This window comes from Apostichopus japonicus, chromosome 14 (assembly GCF_037975245.1).
Source record: "Apostichopus japonicus isolate 1M-3 chromosome 14, ASM3797524v1, whole genome shotgun sequence".
Classification (NCBI taxonomy): Eukaryota; Metazoa; Echinodermata; class Holothuroidea; order Aspidochirotida; family Stichopodidae; genus Apostichopus; species Apostichopus japonicus.
The window spans coordinates 9,155,901-9,175,534 of NC_092574.1; the positions used below are offsets into that span (position 1 = coordinate 9,155,901).

The following is a 19,634-nucleotide window of genomic DNA, read 5'->3' on the forward strand; positions in this document are numbered from 1 at the left end:
CCGCTGTGTGTTAATAACGCATTGATTTTCGACTTAATCCGAACAGGGAAGATGTCACGTGATCGCCGAAATATCTGGATGTGAAAGAAGTGAACAATCGAAACATTCGATACATACGGATGACTGGAAGGCAGAGGCAGCATTAAGACGAAGCAGTGAGTAAACAAATCAGGATTATCATATTTATCAACAACGTATTACTTTTTTTCTCTACTTAGTGTGATATGTTAGACTCAGGACACCATATTTAGAGGTATGTCGATCTGACCTCAGAGGTCAGGTTTATTAATATTCATGACATCTCTCTCTTTTTCAAATTAAAATATGTGACATTACAGTATACAACAAGTTGTAACATGTGATTTAAAAGCTGATCATGTGAGATAAGGAAACCTCTTTTTTTTTCGATCTGACCTCAGAGGTCAAGTTTATTAATATTCATGACACTTAGGATCCATTTTATGAAAGAAATTGTAAAATGATCAGTTGAATGTTGTCATTGAGTTTTTAACAAACACATTGTTATTTTTATTTTTGTGTGTGTGAAGAAAACAGTTTTCACCGATGTCGGTGGTACGTTTTGAATATTCAGTGCTTCTTTTTGTTGTTGACTTTATGATGTTTTATTGTATTGATTAATATTGCAATTCTATGACTGCGGAAACAGTTCATATCAATATTTATTTCTAGAGTTAAGTGAGCTTTATTTTCTGTAATTTCTCTATATAACAGTCCAGTTACTACATCCATTTTCAGTTTCTATTCTACGATCTGTGCTGGCAGCTTCTGTTTTTCTCTTTTATGCCATCACTGCAGAAAAAAATTGTGAAAATTCGGGCAATATGCTGAGAATTTTTCGGGCACATACTGAAAGAAAAATAATTTGCAAAGTGTTTTTCAATGGTTAAATTGATATATTTATGATCGTTATTATTGTAACGACTTCCCCAATAATTATAACCAATATGGAAGGGTAATAACACGGCAAATGATTGTATGTTATTGGCATGCGATGTAATAACCGATGCATGCCTATATGATATGCACATTAACATGTTGAACGAAAAATTTTGGTTATATTATTCGGGCAAGTCGTTACAGCCCCCCCCCCAAAAAAAAATCAAGTTGGGCTCATACGCCTATGTTCACACGTAATGCACTGAGTAGACTACAAATGAAACCGAAACATGATCTTAACGCGACATACTCCGACATGGGACTGATTTCTATCGTTACTACATTGTGTTCATTTAATTAATGTTTCCGATGGTAAGCAGAAATTGGCATTTGTCAAGCACATCACGTGAGCCATAGATAAACTATTTTCTGTAACTTGAAGGACACGTCTGAGCAATGTCTCATTTGTATCTCTCCTCAGTTCACGCACTAAATAAGAACGACGCAGCTCGCCGAGGTTGGTCAGATCATGCGATAGATGAACTACATAGGAATGACAAGGAGATCTCTGGAACCTTTCTTGTCAATGGACTACAAGTAAGTGATTGTTTTGTTTCACACATGAAGAATATTAAATCAATTAAAATTATGAATGAAATTGTCTCAACATGCTGAATAGACTCACTGGTATAATTGGGTGCTGAAAAAAACATATTCATAACGTATACCCATCATATATACCTTCCCATAAAGGACTAAAACTATAATTTAATATGATGTATTAGAAATCAAACGGTATCTTTTATAACAAGAGCATACAAATCACTGAGCAGCAAAACATATTTCCGCAGGAAATCGAGAATAGGTTATGGGGAAGTCACTGAACCGCCATACCTTCTTCACAAAGAAAACGAGTAGGAAAGAAATGGCAGTGTACTGTAGGAAATTTATGTACCGTAGTTAAAATTATGAAAATAACTGCGCCCAGTTGTATGTAAGCCCCTAACTCAGGCAGAACTTTCCAAAGACCCCTCCACTAGACCCGTTCCCAGGACAGACATCAACCAACATGCCCCAAATAGAACTCTGGTTTTACGGGCCTAACGGCAACAACCACCGTACCCCTGCAATCAAATATGCCACACATAGGTTCTCTCACAATTATGTCGAACAGTAACCGTCACCATCAAATTAAATCAGGTAAAATAAATTGCCCGAAACTTACAATATGTGCGTCTGCAAAAAAACTATAAAGCAGATGCGGGAAACGTTAAGATCTAGAGAAAGGGTTTACAAACGCCCACCTTTGAATCGTTAATGTTGTCGGTCATTTCTGCACGTGTTTTTTCTCACCTTGATAAAAAAGAAGCCTTTGTGCCCTATGAGATATGTGAAAATTGCCCTTTTATGCCGAGTCCACTCATTTCAATGATAACTCAAGGCAATTTCTTACTCCTGACAAAGATTACCTTGTCCCTCTAGATCCCTAACTCGTGCTTAGGTAATAGGGTATATGGGTAAAGAGGTGTTTACAAATCATTAGGCAGTCATACCGTTTCACACAAGAGTATAGGGTGATACTGTTTCATCGATATAAAAGAAAAGTAGATATAAAATTAATTATTTAAGCAATCATGAAGCTTTATTAACTAGTAAAGGGTATATGTGATTAAAGAATCATATTTACCGGTTTTTTGCCATTCTAAACACATGACCTTATTAACGTATGAAACGAATATCATGTTTTTAATAGTCATGCATCTTCAGGTTGTTACGTTTAAGCTTAAATCGAGTTGATTTTTACTTCTAGGTAACCACCCCACAGTTGGAAGCGGAGGCAGCGGCTGAGAAAGAAAAAGTTCTTGCAATACCAAAGACGATTTTTGGTGAAAGAGAAGACCCATTCCCTACCACACATCCCTCAGAGACAGGTAACCCAGTTTGATTATTCTAATATATAGACTATAAATGGTAGTCATGTAGGAGTATAGGCCTACTATCTCTCAAACCGTCTTGTTACACAACGAACACTCTTGCAAGCGACTATTACAGCGATTCATTATAAACTCACATAGAAACATGCGTGGGTACACATGCAATCAGATATCAATCATGCAATGTTAGAACGGTTTCGATGGAGTTTGTTTTGTTTATACGAATGGTACTGTGTTTGTTAAAGGATTTTTATATATATGTATATGTATATATATATATGTATATTTATATATATATATATATATATATATATATATATTAAATATATTAAATTAAAAAGTTATCCTTTAACAAACACAGTACCATGCGTATCAACAAAACAAAATCCATCGAAACCGTTCAAACATTGCATTATTGATGTTTGATTGCATGTGTAACCACTCATGATTAGTTACGTAAATATAATTTCAGAAGGTGGGAGGATATGGGGTAGATTATGAACCATCTAATTTATCAAGGATCAAAAAGCACATGTCGTATAGAAATATATATGTACATTTAAAACTAAACTTCCTCAGTTGCGTTGAACAGATATAGAAATATATCTTTGGCTCATATCTGGTGGTCTGGATGAGTTACCATAAAGACTGAAGTTCTTCGTGACAATAAGGTATAAGCTCGCAAATCGAGGTATGCAAATGTAAACTAAAACATATGACATGGAGTCCAGATGTTTCAGTAAACTTAGGTAAACTTCAGACCGAGAATGATTACATTCTCCATATACTTGCAGACAGAGAACTTTTAGATTCGAAAGATGGAGTTATCAGGACTTGGAAACGGCTTACTGTAGCTACGACCATGGTTGGCGACAGAGAGGTATGTCATCTAAATCGATTGCATTATCTGCTACAAGTTGTGCAGTAGATAATTTTTGCCTTTATCCTATCATAATAGGAAGAAGAAATATAATAAAAAGATACAAATTTAACTTGTGTACTTATAAAGCACCGGTAACATATATATACACGCAACCACACTGTGACATTAATTCCTGGTCACCGGTGACTTATCACACCCCCAAACACAAGTGTGTACAACTCATGGCACTGCGATGTGTGACAACTATACGCCTCCCGTCGTCGACATCCCATAAACAGAACGGGGCAGCTACAATCCGGCGTACTCAACTATGACTACAAGATACATCAAAGGTTCCCATGTATAGAGATGAAGGGCTTCATTAAGAGAGGCAATGGAGGTTAATTGTCTTGCCCAAAGGAACAAAGTCCTAATTTGGTTAGGATTCGAACAACATTGTTTAACCACTTAACGACGACGATCATATTTTAGTTCTACAATCACTGTGTTCTTGTGGGAACCGATGATATTGCGATGCATTTGCCATACAGATGGCTCTCATTTACATTGAAAATACATATGGCGGTTACTATATCAATACGTTAGTGAAAAGGGCTTTTTGTGTGAGAGGGTTGCCTATACCGTTTTCTGCAATGTACTTAATTTAATATTAGTATAAGAAACTTAGCTTATAGTTGGAGTGTTTAGCTCAGTGGTTTACGCCGGTGCCTTTCAATCATAATGTCCGAGTTCGAGTCACTCCAAGATTAATGTATGTCGTCCAGTTACAGAGTTGCTGACAATTCATAATCATGGACGTTAAATATGAATCCAAGAGACTGACTTCGGTCAGCTTGCGGCTTTGATAAGCCAATGATGGCTTCTTCGCGAGTTCCTGCTTGCAGGAGGACCTAAAATACATACATACTTACTTACATACACACATATATACATATAGATACATATATATTGTACGCAAAAGGAATCCATGCTGAAATCAGAAAATAATGTAGTTGACTTCTCTCATTTTTAATGATCATTTTACTCTTCTTTGCAATCTAACAGCGTAGAAGAAATATGGAGTCTATGCTGATAGGAAACTCAGAGAAGCTATTTGTTCAAATCGCACAACTCAACAAAGGATCATTGTTTGTAAGTCGCGTCCCATGAATACTATCGACACGCTATTCCAACAGCAAAACATATAATGGATGCATAATTTAAAAAAAATGTTTTGAGATTATTTAAAGTTTCAGTATAAATAGTCTTGTTGATCGATCATATGGACAAGATGGGGACTATGAAATTTTATTGTTCATATGCAAGCTGGCTTCGAGTAAATTCTTAATACTTATAATGTTATAACATTTTAAAGTTCAAAGTTGGTATTTGCATTTATTGATCATGAATGTGATTATAAAACTAAAAGATGTCATTGAGACAATATATATGATATGAACTGATATAAATGTCTTTTTGTTCATTAATACTATTATTGCTATTATTGTTATTGTTATTAATATAATTGCTATTATTATTATTATTATTGTTATTTAGGGCTTAGAGTCGATTCTTAATACTAACAACGTCGACGAAAGAATAAGGCTAATCCTGAGAAGCGACGGTTCGGAAGTGATTTTTGTCTCGAAGAAGTTCTTCTCCAGTGATTCCAATTTATCTAAAGCATTAGATGCAGCCAGCAAAACGGTGAGTTTACGTCAAAACGTTGCTTTTGTTTAAGCCTGCAGAGTAAATTTGTCAAGAATCTTGCGTTTGGTGAGATAAAATTTGTGGTATTGGTAATAATATTTCTGACTCTTTAACACAGTTTGATGGCTAACTTAGATTGGAGTTTTGTGATATTCATTACAGTTTGAATGTTTCATATTGATGATATGTGGTATTTATCAAATTTTATGATGTTGTTTGATGCTTGATTTCTTTTCTCAAGACCATCGAGTACCCGACAGCTCGGAAAACACTTCAAATAGTTCAACAGCAGCGGGCGTGGAAAACCCACAAAAATGAAATATTGGAACAGATCTACAGCCGAAAACGAGATAAATCCTTTGCCACCAGCTAACCATCGGTGACTACAGAAGAGCTAAAATAGACAGAAAATACACATGGGTGTGACTCCATTGTAAACTTTGTCATTTGCACCATGTGATCCATGGTGGCATGACATAATTTAAGATTTTATGATGAGTGGACATTCATTCGATTTGAATTTCTATCCAATTAATACAGACATAAATCCGATATATGCTTCCGTGTTTTCAATTATTGGAAGCATATACATGTACGATTTCTTGCTAGCATATGTTCGATGTAATGCTAGCATATATTGAATTAATGTAGTAGCATGCATTTTAAATCGGTAACACACGAGCTAAACGAGAAATTATCATATATAGGGCTGTTTTTCTTTTTATAACACCATGTCTTTCAAAGATTATAAAGCCTTAGTAGCGTATATGTGGAAAAAGCTCTCCTGATTTCCCAACCATCCAAACAGACAAGTATATGTTTGAATAAGGGACCATCGGGCGCTTGCCTTTAATTTGTTGTTAATGTATTTATGCAATTCATTGTTCATATTTTTTTATACATATCGAAGGGTTTAGTACGGTCCGGTTATTGCTCTTGGTTTTAATAACAACATTGCTTTGAAACTAGAGGTACAGGGAAAGTGAAAGGTTTCACTATGCCAACGCGCATTGCCAAATAAATCATCTGTATTTTCATTTTCATTACATTCAACACATTAATATTTATCAGAGTAATTGAGTAAATTGAGAATTCAAGTAAAATTGTTAGTTTCCTTTATTTTGTAAAACTTTGTACTTTAACATTTTCCGGATATATGCTGCTCATTACTTGTAAGTACAAACAGTATATCCTCTTCAAATAAATCGTTGAACTTAACCTTTCTCAAACCATTACCGTTTGCCGCAGTGAACTGCAAACATGCAACAAGAAAACACACAACAACAGTTGTTTGTCCACCAGCAACTCTTTATATCAAATGGCTCACTGATCATAGAAGAAAATTGATTAACCACCAATCGATTGGATGCCAATTTGGTGAAACAAAGGTAAGCTATAATAGACTTCCTTCGCTCTGCTTTGTGGTCCTATGTAACTTTCTGTCTAGCTGGATAACCAGACATAGGCCTACTAATTCTTGCCAATGGTTGATGTGTTTGTCGATCTCTTTTATGCGTAGTTTACAACAGCCTCATTTGGACTTCTCGGGTGCTGAGTTCTCTCCATGCATAACTGAGTAAGTGTTGTCTTTCACGAGTTCTCTCCGTGCATATCTGAGTTAGTATGACCATGGAGCTATAAACAGACGGTCAGTCTAGCACTTACTTTCACCCAATCTGCTTTGTTAAAGTATTTCAGACCATCTTTGTGTGAAGAGTCGTATGGTAAGGCATAATATGTGAGCCTAGATGGAGTTATTAACGGCTTGATTTATATTTGACCTTTTATAAACCTTTTTCCTAACAATGTAGCAGGTGCGCAAAACGCTAGTATAGTAAATCTATATTCAGCGCTATTTTAGAGATATTAGACTAATGAGTTAATATATTTTTACCGTATTAACCGTTTCTCAATATGATGATCAATTTACACTTCGGTTCGTATAGTTACTAACAAGAGCAATTTGGTGCTCGTCAGCAGACGATATCGTGGTTCTAAAAACCTTAATGTATATATATATATATATATATATATATATATATATATATATATATATATAATGTATATATAATACATATATATATACATATATATATATAATATGTATTATATATACATTATATATATGTATATTATATATAAATGAAAATCGTTATGAGTTGGAAAATCAAGAACAGTGAAAAACTCCCAGCCTCCACCGGGACTCGAACCCGGACCTTCTGCTCTATTCGCGGACACCCTAATCACTAGGCTATGGCCGCTGATTGTTTGTCCAGAGGTTCGAAACCAGTAAGGAAGGTTGTAATTCCACTGTAGGCGTTTGTCACCTGTATCAAACAATACTAATTCTGTTTTTGGTGACATATTTTTCCTTACTCTAAGAGATCAAACATGATGCTTACCAACTCAAAATCATTTGTGATCCCCAAAGCCGGATCTCAAACCCTTGTACAGTAAAGAAATAAAGACTTACTTCCATTGATGAAAGAGCCGAGTTTGTGTCTAATCGTAGACTAATTTATAGGCAAATAGATGATCATTTATGCTTATGTTTCTCTTGTTCATTTTATTACAGTTGAAGAGCCAAGAAAGTAAAATGTGGGACGGGAAATTTCTGAGTTGTTTGGAACTTTATAACACGGAATGAACTGTGTGAGATGCGAACTGTGAACAATTTCAACGTACACCACTAACCTACTGCGTGATGACGTTGTATCTACCCAGCACGAGATTCCATAAGGCCACAGCCCTGGCCCGATCATTGCTAACAACTCTGATGGTGAGTACCCGCATTACTCGTGATGTTTGTTACTGAATATATCAAGCTTAAGGGTGATATGTTAATCAGGAAACTCAGCTATCGGTTTGGAAATCATTTGAGCGGAATACGCGAGGAAGGTTTTTATCGAGATTTAGTCCATTTTTGACAGCACCAGTATAAAACTCAGTGTATCTTATTTTTATCGATAGAGTTATGTCGAATGAAGTGTTGTCGCAAATGAAGTGTATGTCTGTTTTTCTCTTCATTTGAATAAGGGTAGGTGAGAGACAGGCCAACATACACAATTTTGGAATGATGGCGAAGTGGGAGTGGTGGGGTGGGTCATGGTAAAGCATAGACTGAAAAATGCATACAAGCTAGATTTGTAAACACCAACTGCAGTGACTTGTAGAACAAAGTTTATCAAAGTATTAGATCAACAAGTTGCAGGCGCTTTTACGCAAAACCCATTCGGGATCCACAGGACGAAGTCCCTGAAAGTTGCAATATTTCCAGATTTATGTTCTAAGACATCTCAAAATTGCATGTCTGCAGAGGAATTGTAATAGAATTTCTTTCTGAAGAACCATGTTCGCCGGCCACCATGCTTTTGATCCAACCAAATCACATAGTAAGATAAGGAATAGATCAGAAAGAGTAGAGACGAGATGGTGTCTTCTCAAAGTTATGTCAATGATAACGTGCTGACTTGTATCTATAATTTACTTTGTCAGGAACGCAAAGGAATACCTGGACTTTCAGTGGCCGTCGGCGTAGATGGACAGACAGTTTGGGAAGAAGGTAATCACCAACATCCATTACTCACCCAAATAACTAAATGCTAAATCGACGACCCCTACCCTACTGTATCCCCTTCTCCTCTACCCCATCCCCTACCCTCCCTTAGTGACATACCCTCTTCCAAAGTATCGCGACATAACAGTGAAAGAAGTTTATTTGGTTTTCTCCAAGAATGAAAGGCTATTATCATGGAAGCAATTTAAGACAAGTTACACCGAAAATAGTCATATCACAACTTGTTCATCTAATTAAAAGACTTGGATTTGTTGGAATATCTAACTGTCTTAATTATGATATCCATAAAAATATTGTATATTTTGTTTATGAATGTAAACTTGACTAAATATGCTTTGCAGATAAGGAAGCATTGGTATCTGGTCGAAGAAGAACCAACCAACTATGTATAAAGAATAATACCATTTTGCGTTTTATTGTTGTAATTTTGATTATTTTTTACTTTTATGATATTTTTCTCGGAAAAACTACAAATTACTTGAGTTAATGTTATGTACGTGATCCTTTAAGTATTTTTGAAGAATGTATGCATTTCATTTACCCGCTGTTTTAAGGGGTTAAATAAAAAGAAAGTGAAAAAGAACCCACGTGAACATGATCTTACGTACACAAAATAATGTGATGAGATTATGTAAGATTAACTCCGTTCTGATTGCTATTAAATTGTTTACTTACTTTTGTGATAAAATATTGTAACTCATATTGATTTATTTAGGATTTGGCTACGCTGATGTTGAAAACAGCGTTAAGATGACAGCGGATACACTGGTACGAGTAGGGAGCATCAGTAAAATGATAACAACCCTGGCTGTAGCGAAGCTTATCGATGAAGGCAAACTAGATATTGACAGACCAATTCAAGAGTATTTACCAAACTTTCCGGTAAAAAAATGGAACGACCAAGAGGTAATTAAGATATTTTGTTCTGTCACGAAATAATAAAAACTAGAATACAACTCCGCAGGAGGTTTAAATATCAGCGGTTTCATGGCACCTGACATGTCAGGGACTTGATGCTTCAAGATGACGATTTCCTGACTGAAGTACGAAAGTAACCACGTGTCATGGTTTGGCGTTCACAGTACCAGATCATACTGTGGCTGTAATGACACATACAAAGCATAAACTATAGCAACAAAAACTCATTGGTCTTTGTCGTAACAATTAATTCCATTAAATTATGTCTTTAGTCAGTTTGAGAAATATTTGAGACCGTTTTCTGGAAATGAGTAAGTCTTTGCTGTACTACTTACTGCAGCTATTTATTCTTTCAGTATTCCAACTTGTGGCATATAGCCCTTTATATTTTTTGGGGTGCAAATTTCGAAGTGTTGTACAGCTGTGAATATTCATATTGCAACATGCCACGTGACTCACGTCACATATCTGGTGGATAGAACTGTTACAGTAGTTATTGTTAATCGCATGTGAGATTAGTCGGGATTTGTCCTCCCGAAGCGGGGAATTGAGGAAACTCGTTTGAGACTATGTGGTTTGGCCAAGTTTGAATGGCGTCTCTGATGGAATATTATTAGCTTGCATAATAATAATAATACTTTCTATATTTTTCACTCTTTATGAGATAAAATTTTACTGTGTGCGGTATGTTTTTATGTCTGTTTTGTTCCTTCAAATATCATATGATACAATTGTAACCCTCATATTTTACACCGATATTTTATCAGTTGAGCGAGAGGGATCTTTTTTGAACTTTTTGAAATATGTCAGCACGACTTTGCGAGCATGAACCCAGTTCATTCATTTGATTTCTTCAATTTATGAAATATTGAAATTAATTCATTATGAAGCTGTGAGATGTATATTTCTTACAGGATTCTTAATATTCCATTATTTTGTATGTGAATCTTTTGATCCCACGGACTGTTGCTTGGAAATGGTGGATGCTTTGGTGGATGTCCAAATGGTGTCCAAATGGTGGATGTCCAAATATGTTGAACTTCGCAACAATTCAATAATATTTTATCTTCTATAGACAACATTCACGCGTTCGATTTCTTCAAATGTATCGCTTTGTAACGTTCTCTATTTTTGCTCAACTTAATTTGAAGCTAACTTTTACAACCAGACAACTGATGAACCACACTGCAGGATTCCGTCATTATTTGACCAAGTTTGATATTCGACAACGTTTAGCTAATTCAAGAGAAGGTTCTCCACAGTTACCAAACGCGATCATTGATGCTTATGAATATTGCAAACAGGTTGAAGGGTCACTGCCACCAGAATTTTACAACAGGAACAAATATCAAACTATATCCAACTCCCTCGAGTTATTTCAGAATGACCCTCTGATAAATGAACCAGGTGAGTCTTATCCTAAGAGACATAAAAAAGGAAACAGATAGAAAAAACTTCTGATATTTTTTAATCATGTATCCCATAATTATTGAGGATAAGTAAACTGTGTGGACGTTTCCAATTATCTTACTTGAATTTATCTGTTGCATTTATTCATTAAAGAGTATTTTTTGTACAATTGCGAACTGTGGGGCACAACTAAGGATCTTGATCGCAAAATTGACACTTTTCAAAGGAGACTACCTCGCAATATTCTCAATAGTAGATGGCTCATCGTTTGATAACAATTGGTTATCAAACGATGAGCTCTACAATGAAACCAACCAAACACCTTGGTCATTCCATAGTCGCACATAGAAGATTGAGAATTTTAGATCATGTAGCAAGACTTCAGGAGGACTGAGCATGTCGGATAGACGAGGCTGAACTTACTTCTACTACTAAGACAAGGTTACGTATGTGACATTGTCATGCCAGGTTGATTAAGACCTTTAGTTTTCTCTATATACTTTGATGACAAATATAGTAAGAACCGAAATTTCTTCAGGGGAAATTACATACACAGTTTCACTACAACCAATCAGAGCAATGATAATGTAAGATAATTTATAAATACTGTTCCATAATGGCTTAAAAGTTGTCAGAATCAATCAATACCTATCAGTGGGTGTCATCATCATATAAATAGGACGAATTATTAAGAAAGGTCTTTTTCATGTAATCGTTATATATGACCGTTTGATGGTCGAAACGTCATTTAATGTTTTTACTTCCATGTTGCATAGGAAGTCGGTTCCATTACTCCACTTTTGGTTGGATTATTGTCGCTGGTATTGTCGAAAACGTGGTGGGAACTAAATTTACCGACCATATGGCGAATTTGCTGTGTCAGCTTGGATTTCATTATTCATATCCAGACGTACACAACGATATCAGAGCAAACAGAGTAAGGTATGACTATAACAACCAATAGCAGGTTCCACGATGCAAGTAGCTTTCTCTTTGAATACCCTCTGGGGTTCATTTTGGAAACAAATTTAGATGGTGTGACCTGCATGACTGCAATTCATCATGGAACAAGTAATCAAATAGTTTTAACAGTATAAAACGTCTGTGTAAATTTCTAAGTATTGTTATTTATCTATCCAAGTTTTTGTGAAGTCGATAAATCTTCAGTACCGTGCATTGGAATGTTCTCGAAGGAATAAAAAGCACAACAAATGATTTTTTTCTGAGGAACTAGGAGTCTTGTCTCAATTTAGCAATTTGTTTAAGCCTTAATTTGTGAAGATCAAACATCTTTCCATAACTAAGTATCGTCGCATAAAGATCCCCTAACGTCGAGAACCCATCATTTCGTCAGATATTATTCACGACAGTCGAACGGAAATTTGATTAACTCACCGATCGTGGATTGCTCATGGAAAGTGGCTTCAGGTGGTTATTTGAGTACCGTCAAAGACCTTACGCACCTGGCAAATGTCATGCTGCGCAGTTGTTACTATAATGGCACAGGTAAAGGTGAACATTTATATTGTTATATCAATATGTCTTGGAATGTTCTCCTGTAACGCCAAGGACGCGATTCAAGCGTTTTAGGTAAACCTTCATTTATTAGGAACCAAAAGGCTGGATATTAAAGGGATCTTCTGTTGCCTGCCAATTGTTTTGCAATATCCAGCTAAAAATGATTTGCATCTTTGCTAAAAACCACGTCATTATAGCAGAGAATATCATATCCCTGATTATAGCATCTCATAAGACAAAGATAATATGCCTTATACTTGGTGATTATGACTTGTGAATGCAATTGCCAACAGCATTGGTGAATGATGCCGTCATGGAAATTAAGCTGAAGTGATTTTCTGTAAGATATTTCTTTCATTAATCCACAGAGAAAACATTGTTTCTACAAAATTGTTGCATTTTGTTGTAACGACAAAAAGCACTGGCAGCTTAGCAAACATTCCAAATGTATCACGTTTTAGCATACGTGAGCGACGATATTATTATGGACTGAGTAAAGGTGTCAAAGAATCTAAACCACGAGGACTTCCGAGAGTAAGAGATAGTTCAGCCAGTCAAAATATGTTACATTGAATCTATCAAAGCCTGAGGACACTGAGATGGGATGTTCAACTAACAGTGAAGAGTATCTCCCTTCAACAGAAGTTTTGAATTGTCTTCTACGTAGTATATTCCTTTAAAGCAACCTCGCATTATTTTTTATTGTTGCAGGTAGATGCGATGGTTTATTTAGACCGGAGATTGTACACCATTTATGGACGCCGTATCAGGATGCCTTCGATGAGCAAGGAACGTATGGACTAGGCTGTCGTTCATATAAAGAGAACATTGTCAATGCTAATAACGTTAGACCTAATCACCATGTCTTCCACACTGGACGAGGTGTAGGCTTCGGTTCAGTTATACATATAACTCTTGACGGAGAAGACTTGACATGTGATGGTAATCTCATTGCTACAAAAATCCCATTGACGGGAAAAATTGTTAATGATACATTTCATGGAGCAACAGTTGCAATGTTGGCAAATATTGAAAACTATCATTTGCAACATATCGCTAAGGCACTTGCTTCTATATTTATATCTTACTTGAAGCGGTAGCATAAATAAAAAGAATTTTACAGCGTTAGAAGTAAGGAAGGCAGGTTGGCCATGGTTTTACTAGCTTTCACGTAAGCCTCTAACACTTTTTAAATAGAAGAGGATACTTTGTTCAAATATGTGAGTGATTAATTGTATCAAGCATGTACAAGTTTGTAAGAATATGTTCAAAGCTTTACAAAAGTAAATCAGCCGAAGCGTGTTTAACTGGAGCCCGATTAATGTCAATAGTTAGTATGTAGCATGCAGCAGTCGTTAAAATATCTTAATCTCAACTCCTACCGCACCAAAACCACTACCCAAAAAAAGGAAATACTTTCTTAAATTAGTGAAATATATGAAAGGTATGCAGTGGTGATGAAAAAACTATATAAAGACAGTATAATAAATATAACTATTCACGTTGGTCAAACAGGTACACATGTAGCAGTTGCGGTTAGAGGTCATTACATGACATACCAAATTTGCAAGGACTAGATACTGTTTAGCAGACATGACAGCTGTTTAAAATTCTGATTTCTGATCTAATTCAGTGGCAAATTTAAATAGAGTTCAGTGTTCCATAAATCATAATCCTATATAAGTGAACAGATATATTCAATATAAGGTAAATCCAAATGATACCATTCAAGAAGTGAATCTATTTCGCAGATTTGATAATTCAGAGCACATAATCACATATTATCAGCGACCATTACCGTCAAAAATGCTAAATCAAGATATATTACACCAACAATTAAGGGTATTGCTAAATCAACCAACACATTTCTAACAAACGAAAAATTAAAATCGGAGTATTGGAATCAATCATAAACAAAGAGATATGAACTAAACAGTTTGCAATTAAAAAGTACGATTCGTTTCAATTTATCTTTTGAAAATAACTATGATTTTTGTTTGTGGGTGTGTTTGTGTGTTGCAGTGGTGAGCAATTTAACCAACAGTTAATTGTTTTGGTCACCCAGTAAATTGAGCTTGCCCATTGCCCATCAACTAAACTATTTTGTTCAGGCAGTGAATTATCTTTACCACAAATTTTCATGTTCATATCAGGGATATGCTTAAAAGAAAGAAACAAAACATTCTTGTGTAACTCAAGTATGAAATTACTCTTTTCTATTTCCCTACAGGTATTATTCATGTAACGTGATATTACTTACTTAAAACTACTGCATATGTGATAACTAGCAACCTGGCAACACATTTCGGTATGTGATTGTGTTTAATATCGCTTTTGTCAACATGGCATATCACGTATATATCAAGTTGTCACTAACATTTTTGTGTTAAGTGAGATTAAAGTGATTGGGACCAGAGGACGTCACCAAAGTTTCAACGATAACAAATTATCCATAAAAATAAAAGTAGTTGTGTTAGTTATTATATAATTATATATTTTACAATCATACAATAATACATAACGATGTGTGCTCTTTAATATCACAAGTAATTATATTTTTCTTTTATTAGTCTTGTTGGTTCATCATTCACACCCATACATACACTGAGTTTTAGCCTATATCGCTCGCCCTATGGAATGACCAACATATAAGGGATCTTACTCGTTTTTCTTTGTATCAAATGAAGGTAAGTTTCGGACTGAAAGTCATCTTATTTTAAATTATATTTGCAATGAAAATTGACCGTTCGAGTTAGTGACTAACATTGTTATGGACATTTTGGTATTGATATCTTTCTGAAGAAAATGGACCTATTTAAAAACTAATAATGTTTGATATATGAGAAAGGTCGGCATCTTTTCTCCGCATCAGTTTGAGAAGTTTTTTAAAAATCGCAATTTTCGGTCGAAATTTGATAAAACCACCAGGGCCTTTCGAACTGACTCAATTGTTTCGCCTGAAATGTCTTGATATTAAATGATGACATAACGATTTGAATTTTCAATTTACACTGTTTTTCTGAAGAATATGGACCTATTTTGAACACTAATAATGTCTGAAACAAATTAAAGAGGTCGGCATCCGTTCTTCACATAATTTTGAGAAGATTTTAAAAATCGCAATTTTCGATCGATATTTAAGAAAAACCATAACACTCAATTCCAAAATAATTAATATAAAGAATATAAGTGCAAAATTGGGGAAAAAACCCTCTTTTCAGCCCCTCTCTTGTCCTCTCAGAAACACCCATCGACATTAATATTAGACGTGGAGTAGAAGAAACCCTTGCTGTTTTTGCCAAAATTGACCCGAAATCGAGATCGCCCAAATGACGTAACAGGAGGACATCGATGCTTAGGATCCCGAATCTGCAACTTCCAGGTCCATATCTGTTTCCGTTCGGGAGATACGTGGTCCCAAAGGACCTGAAAGAAATACGTGTTCTTTATAAGTGCACAATTTGGAAAACCCCCTCTTTTCAGCCCCCTCTCTTGTCCTATCTGAATCACCCATCGACATTTAAATTAGACGTGGAGTAGAAGACACCCTTGTCTTTCTTATACACCAATTTCGTGTAATTATCTGACCGGGAAAGGCTCTTTGTCCATATTATTTCTATTTGCGCCAAAAATAGGTGTTTTGTCTTGAAAAGTTAAAAAAGTACCTCTTTTTGGTACCCAATTCGAAATTAAACTTCAGATTCGTAATCAGCGTGTCGCGAACAATAGAAAACGGAAAACTTTTAGGGACAACAAAAGATTTTAATCCTTTGTTCGTCGTAAAAGTTATTCGGTCTTACTATTTTTGAGGTGAAAAAACTTTTTGTCGCAAAGGCGTTAAATGTGTATCTTTTATGGTAGTTCGCGACACGCTGATTACGAATCTGAAATTTATTTTCGAATTGGGTGTTGTGTGAGGGCAAAAAACCTGATTTAAAAAAGACCATAAGGGTACCTACCACTTGCAATTTTTGCCAAGATTGACCTAAACTTGATTTCGCCCAAATGACGTAACAGGGGGTAATCGATGCTCAGAATCCCAAATCTGCAACTCCCAGGTCCATATCTGCTTCCGTTCGGGAGATACGTGGTCCCAAAGTACAAGATAAAAAACACGTGTTCTTTATAAGTGCACAATTTGGAAAACCCCCTCTTTTCAGCCCCCTCTATTGTCCTCTCTGATACACCCATCGACATTTAAATTAGACGTAGAGTAGAAGACACCCTTGTCTTTGTTATACACCAATTTCGTGTAATTATCTGACCGGGAAAGGCTTTCTGTCCATATCATGTCTATTTGCGCCAAAAATAGGTGTTTTGTCATGCAAAGTTAAAAAAGTACCTCAATTTGGTACCCAATTTCAAAATAAACTTCAGATTCGTAATCAGCGTGTCGCGAACTACCAGAAAAGATACATATTTATCGCCTTTGCGCCCTCTTATGACACTTTTTTCGCTCTGTTTGCAACTTCAGGCGAACAAAAGAAAAGCGAAAAACTTTTAGGGACAACAAAAGATTTTAATCCTTTGTTCGTCGTAAAAGTTTTTCGCTCTTCCTTTTTTTGACGTGAAAAAACTTGTTGTCGCCAAATCGATAAATGTGGATCTTTTCTGGTAGTTCGCGACACGCTGATTACGAATCTGAACTTTATTTTGGAATTGGGTACCAAAAGAGGTACTTTTTTCACTTTTCAGACAAAACACCTATTTTTGGCGCAAATAAAAATTGCCAAAAATTGACCCAAAATCGATTTCGCCCAAAAGACGTAACAGGAAATAATCGATGCCCAGGAGTCCAAATCTGCAACTGTCAGGTCCATATCTGCTTCCGTTCGGGAGATACGTGGTCCCAAAGTACAAGATAGAAATACGTGACTGTTCTTTATAAGTGCAAAATTTGGAAAACCCCCTCTTTTCAGCCCCCTCTCTTGTCCCCTCTGAAACACCCATCGACATTAAAATTAGACGTGAAGTAGAAGACACTCTTGTCTTTGTTATACACCAATTTCGTGTAATTATCTGACCGGGAAAGGCTTTCTGTCCATATCATGTCTATTTGCGCCAAAAATAGGTGTTTTGTCATGCAAAGTTAAAAAAGTACCTCAATTTGGTACCCAATTTCAAAATAAACTTCAGATTCGTAATCAGCGTGTCGCGAACTACCAGAAAAGATACATATTTATCGCCTTTGCGCCCTCTTATGACACTTTTTTCGCTCTGTTTGCAACTTCAGGCGAACAAAAGAAAAGCGAAAAACTTTTAGGGACAACAAAAGATTTTAATCCTTTGTTCGTCGTAAAAGTTTTTCGCTCTTCCTTTTTTTGACGTGAAAAAACTTGTTGTCGCCAAATCGATAAATGTGGATCTTTTCTGGTAGTTCGCGACACGCTGATTACGAATCTGAACTTTATTTTGGAATTGGGTACCAAAAAGAGGTACTTTTTTCACTTTTCAGACAAAACACCTATTTTTGGCGCAAATAAAAATTGACCCAAAATCGATTTCGCCCAAAAGACGTAACAGGAAATAATCGATGCTCAGGAGTCCAAATCTGCAACTGTCAGGTCCATATCTGCTTCCGTTCGGGAGATACGTGGTCCCAAAGTACAAGATAGAAATACGTGACTGTTCTTTATAAGTGCAAAATTTGGAAAACCCCCTCTTTTCAGCCCCCTCTCTTGTCCCCTCTGAAACACCCATCGACATTAAAATTAGACGTGAAGTAGAAGACACTCTTGTCTTTGTTATACACCAATTTCGTGTAATTATCTGACCGGGAAAGGCTTTCTGTCCATATCATGTCTATTTGCGCCAAAAATAGGTGTTTTGTCATGCAAAGTTAAAAAAGTACCTCAATTTGGTACCCAATTTCAAAATAAACTTCAGATTCGTAATCAGCGTGTCGCGAACTACCAGAAAAGATACATATTTATCGCCTTTGCGCCCTCTTATGACACTTTTTTCGCTCTGTTTGCAACTTCAGGCGAACAAAAGAAAAGCGAAAAACTTTTAGGGACAACAAAAGATTTTAATCCTTTGTTCGTCGTAAAAGTTTTTCGCTCTTCCTTTTTTTGACGTGAAAAAACTTGTTGTCGCCAAATCGATAAATGTGGATCTTTTCTGGTAGTTCGCGACACGCTGATTACGAATCTGAACTTTATTTTGGAATTGGGTACCAAAAAGAGGTACTTTTTTCACTTTTCAGACAAAACACCTATTTTTGGCGCAAATAAAAATTGACAAAAATTGACCCAAAATCGATTTCGCCCAAAAGACGTAACAGGAAATAATCGATGCCCAGGAGTCCAAATCTGCAACTGTCAGGTCCATATCTGCTTCCGTTCGGGAGATACGTGGTCCCAAAGTACAAGATAGAAATACGTGACTGTTCTTTATAAGTGCAAAATTTGGAAAACCCCCTCTTTTCAGCCCCCTCTCTTGTCCCCTCTGAAACACCCATCGACATTAAAATTAGACGTGAAGTAGAAGACACTCTTGTCTTTGTTATACACCAATTTCGTGTAATTATCTGACCGGGAAAGGCTTTCTGTCCATATCATGTCTATTTGCGCCAAAAATAGGTGTTTTGTCATGCAAAGTTAAAAAAGTACCTCAATTTGGTACCCAATTTCAAAATAAACTTCAGATTCGTAATCAGCGTGTCGCGAACTACCAGAAAAGATACATATTTATCGCCTTTGCGCCCTCTTATGACACTTTTTTCGCTCTGTTTGCAACTTCAGGCGAACAAAAGAAAAGCGAAAAACTTTTAGGGACAACAAAAGATTTTAATCCTTTGTTCGTCGTA

General features: G+C 36.0%; 2 protein-coding genes across 8 annotated transcripts in view; both read left to right on the top strand.

Moving 5' to 3' along the window:
• Nucleotides 1–6,506, top strand: part of LOC139979499 (uncharacterized) — a 26,401-nt gene extending 19,895 nt beyond the window's left edge. For all 4 annotated transcript variants that reach the window (XM_071990359.1, XM_071990358.1, XM_071990357.1 and 1 more), the window contains exons 11-17: nt 47–155; nt 1,379–1,494; nt 2,708–2,828; nt 3,626–3,711; nt 4,759–4,845; nt 5,251–5,400; nt 5,645–6,506. In XM_071990359.1, the coding sequence (XP_071846460.1) occupies nt 47–155; nt 1,379–1,494; nt 2,708–2,828; nt 3,626–3,711; nt 4,759–4,845; nt 5,251–5,400; nt 5,645–5,776 (801 nt within the window). In that variant the 3' untranslated portion in view covers nt 5,777–6,506. The remainder of the gene's footprint in view (nt 1–46; nt 156–1,378; nt 1,495–2,707; nt 2,829–3,625; nt 3,712–4,758; nt 4,846–5,250; nt 5,401–5,644) is intronic.
• Nucleotides 6,507–6,650: 144 nt separating this feature from the next.
• Nucleotides 6,651–16,056, top strand: LOC139979501 (serine beta-lactamase-like protein LACTB, mitochondrial). Of its 4 annotated transcripts, none has more exons than XM_071990361.1 (8): nt 6,651–6,791; nt 7,979–8,182; nt 8,899–8,965; nt 9,696–9,886; nt 11,050–11,305; nt 12,085–12,250; nt 12,663–12,814; nt 13,538–16,056. In XM_071990361.1, exons 2-8 carry the CDS (start codon nt 8,108–8,110, stop codon nt 13,924–13,926), a joined length of 1,296 nt encoding a protein of 431 aa, XP_071846462.1. In that variant the 5' UTR covers nt 6,651–6,791; nt 7,979–8,107; the 3' UTR covers nt 13,927–16,056. The 4 variants fall into 4 exon arrangements, with proteins under 4 accessions (XP_071846462.1, XP_071846464.1, XP_071846466.1 ...); XM_071990362.1 differs by lacking the exon at nt 6,651–6,791 and adding an exon at nt 6,923–6,979; XM_071990363.1 differs by lacking the exon at nt 12,663–12,814 and having other exon boundaries at nt 12,085–12,245; nt 13,538–13,776.
• Nucleotides 16,057–19,634: the final 3,578 nt, after the last annotated feature.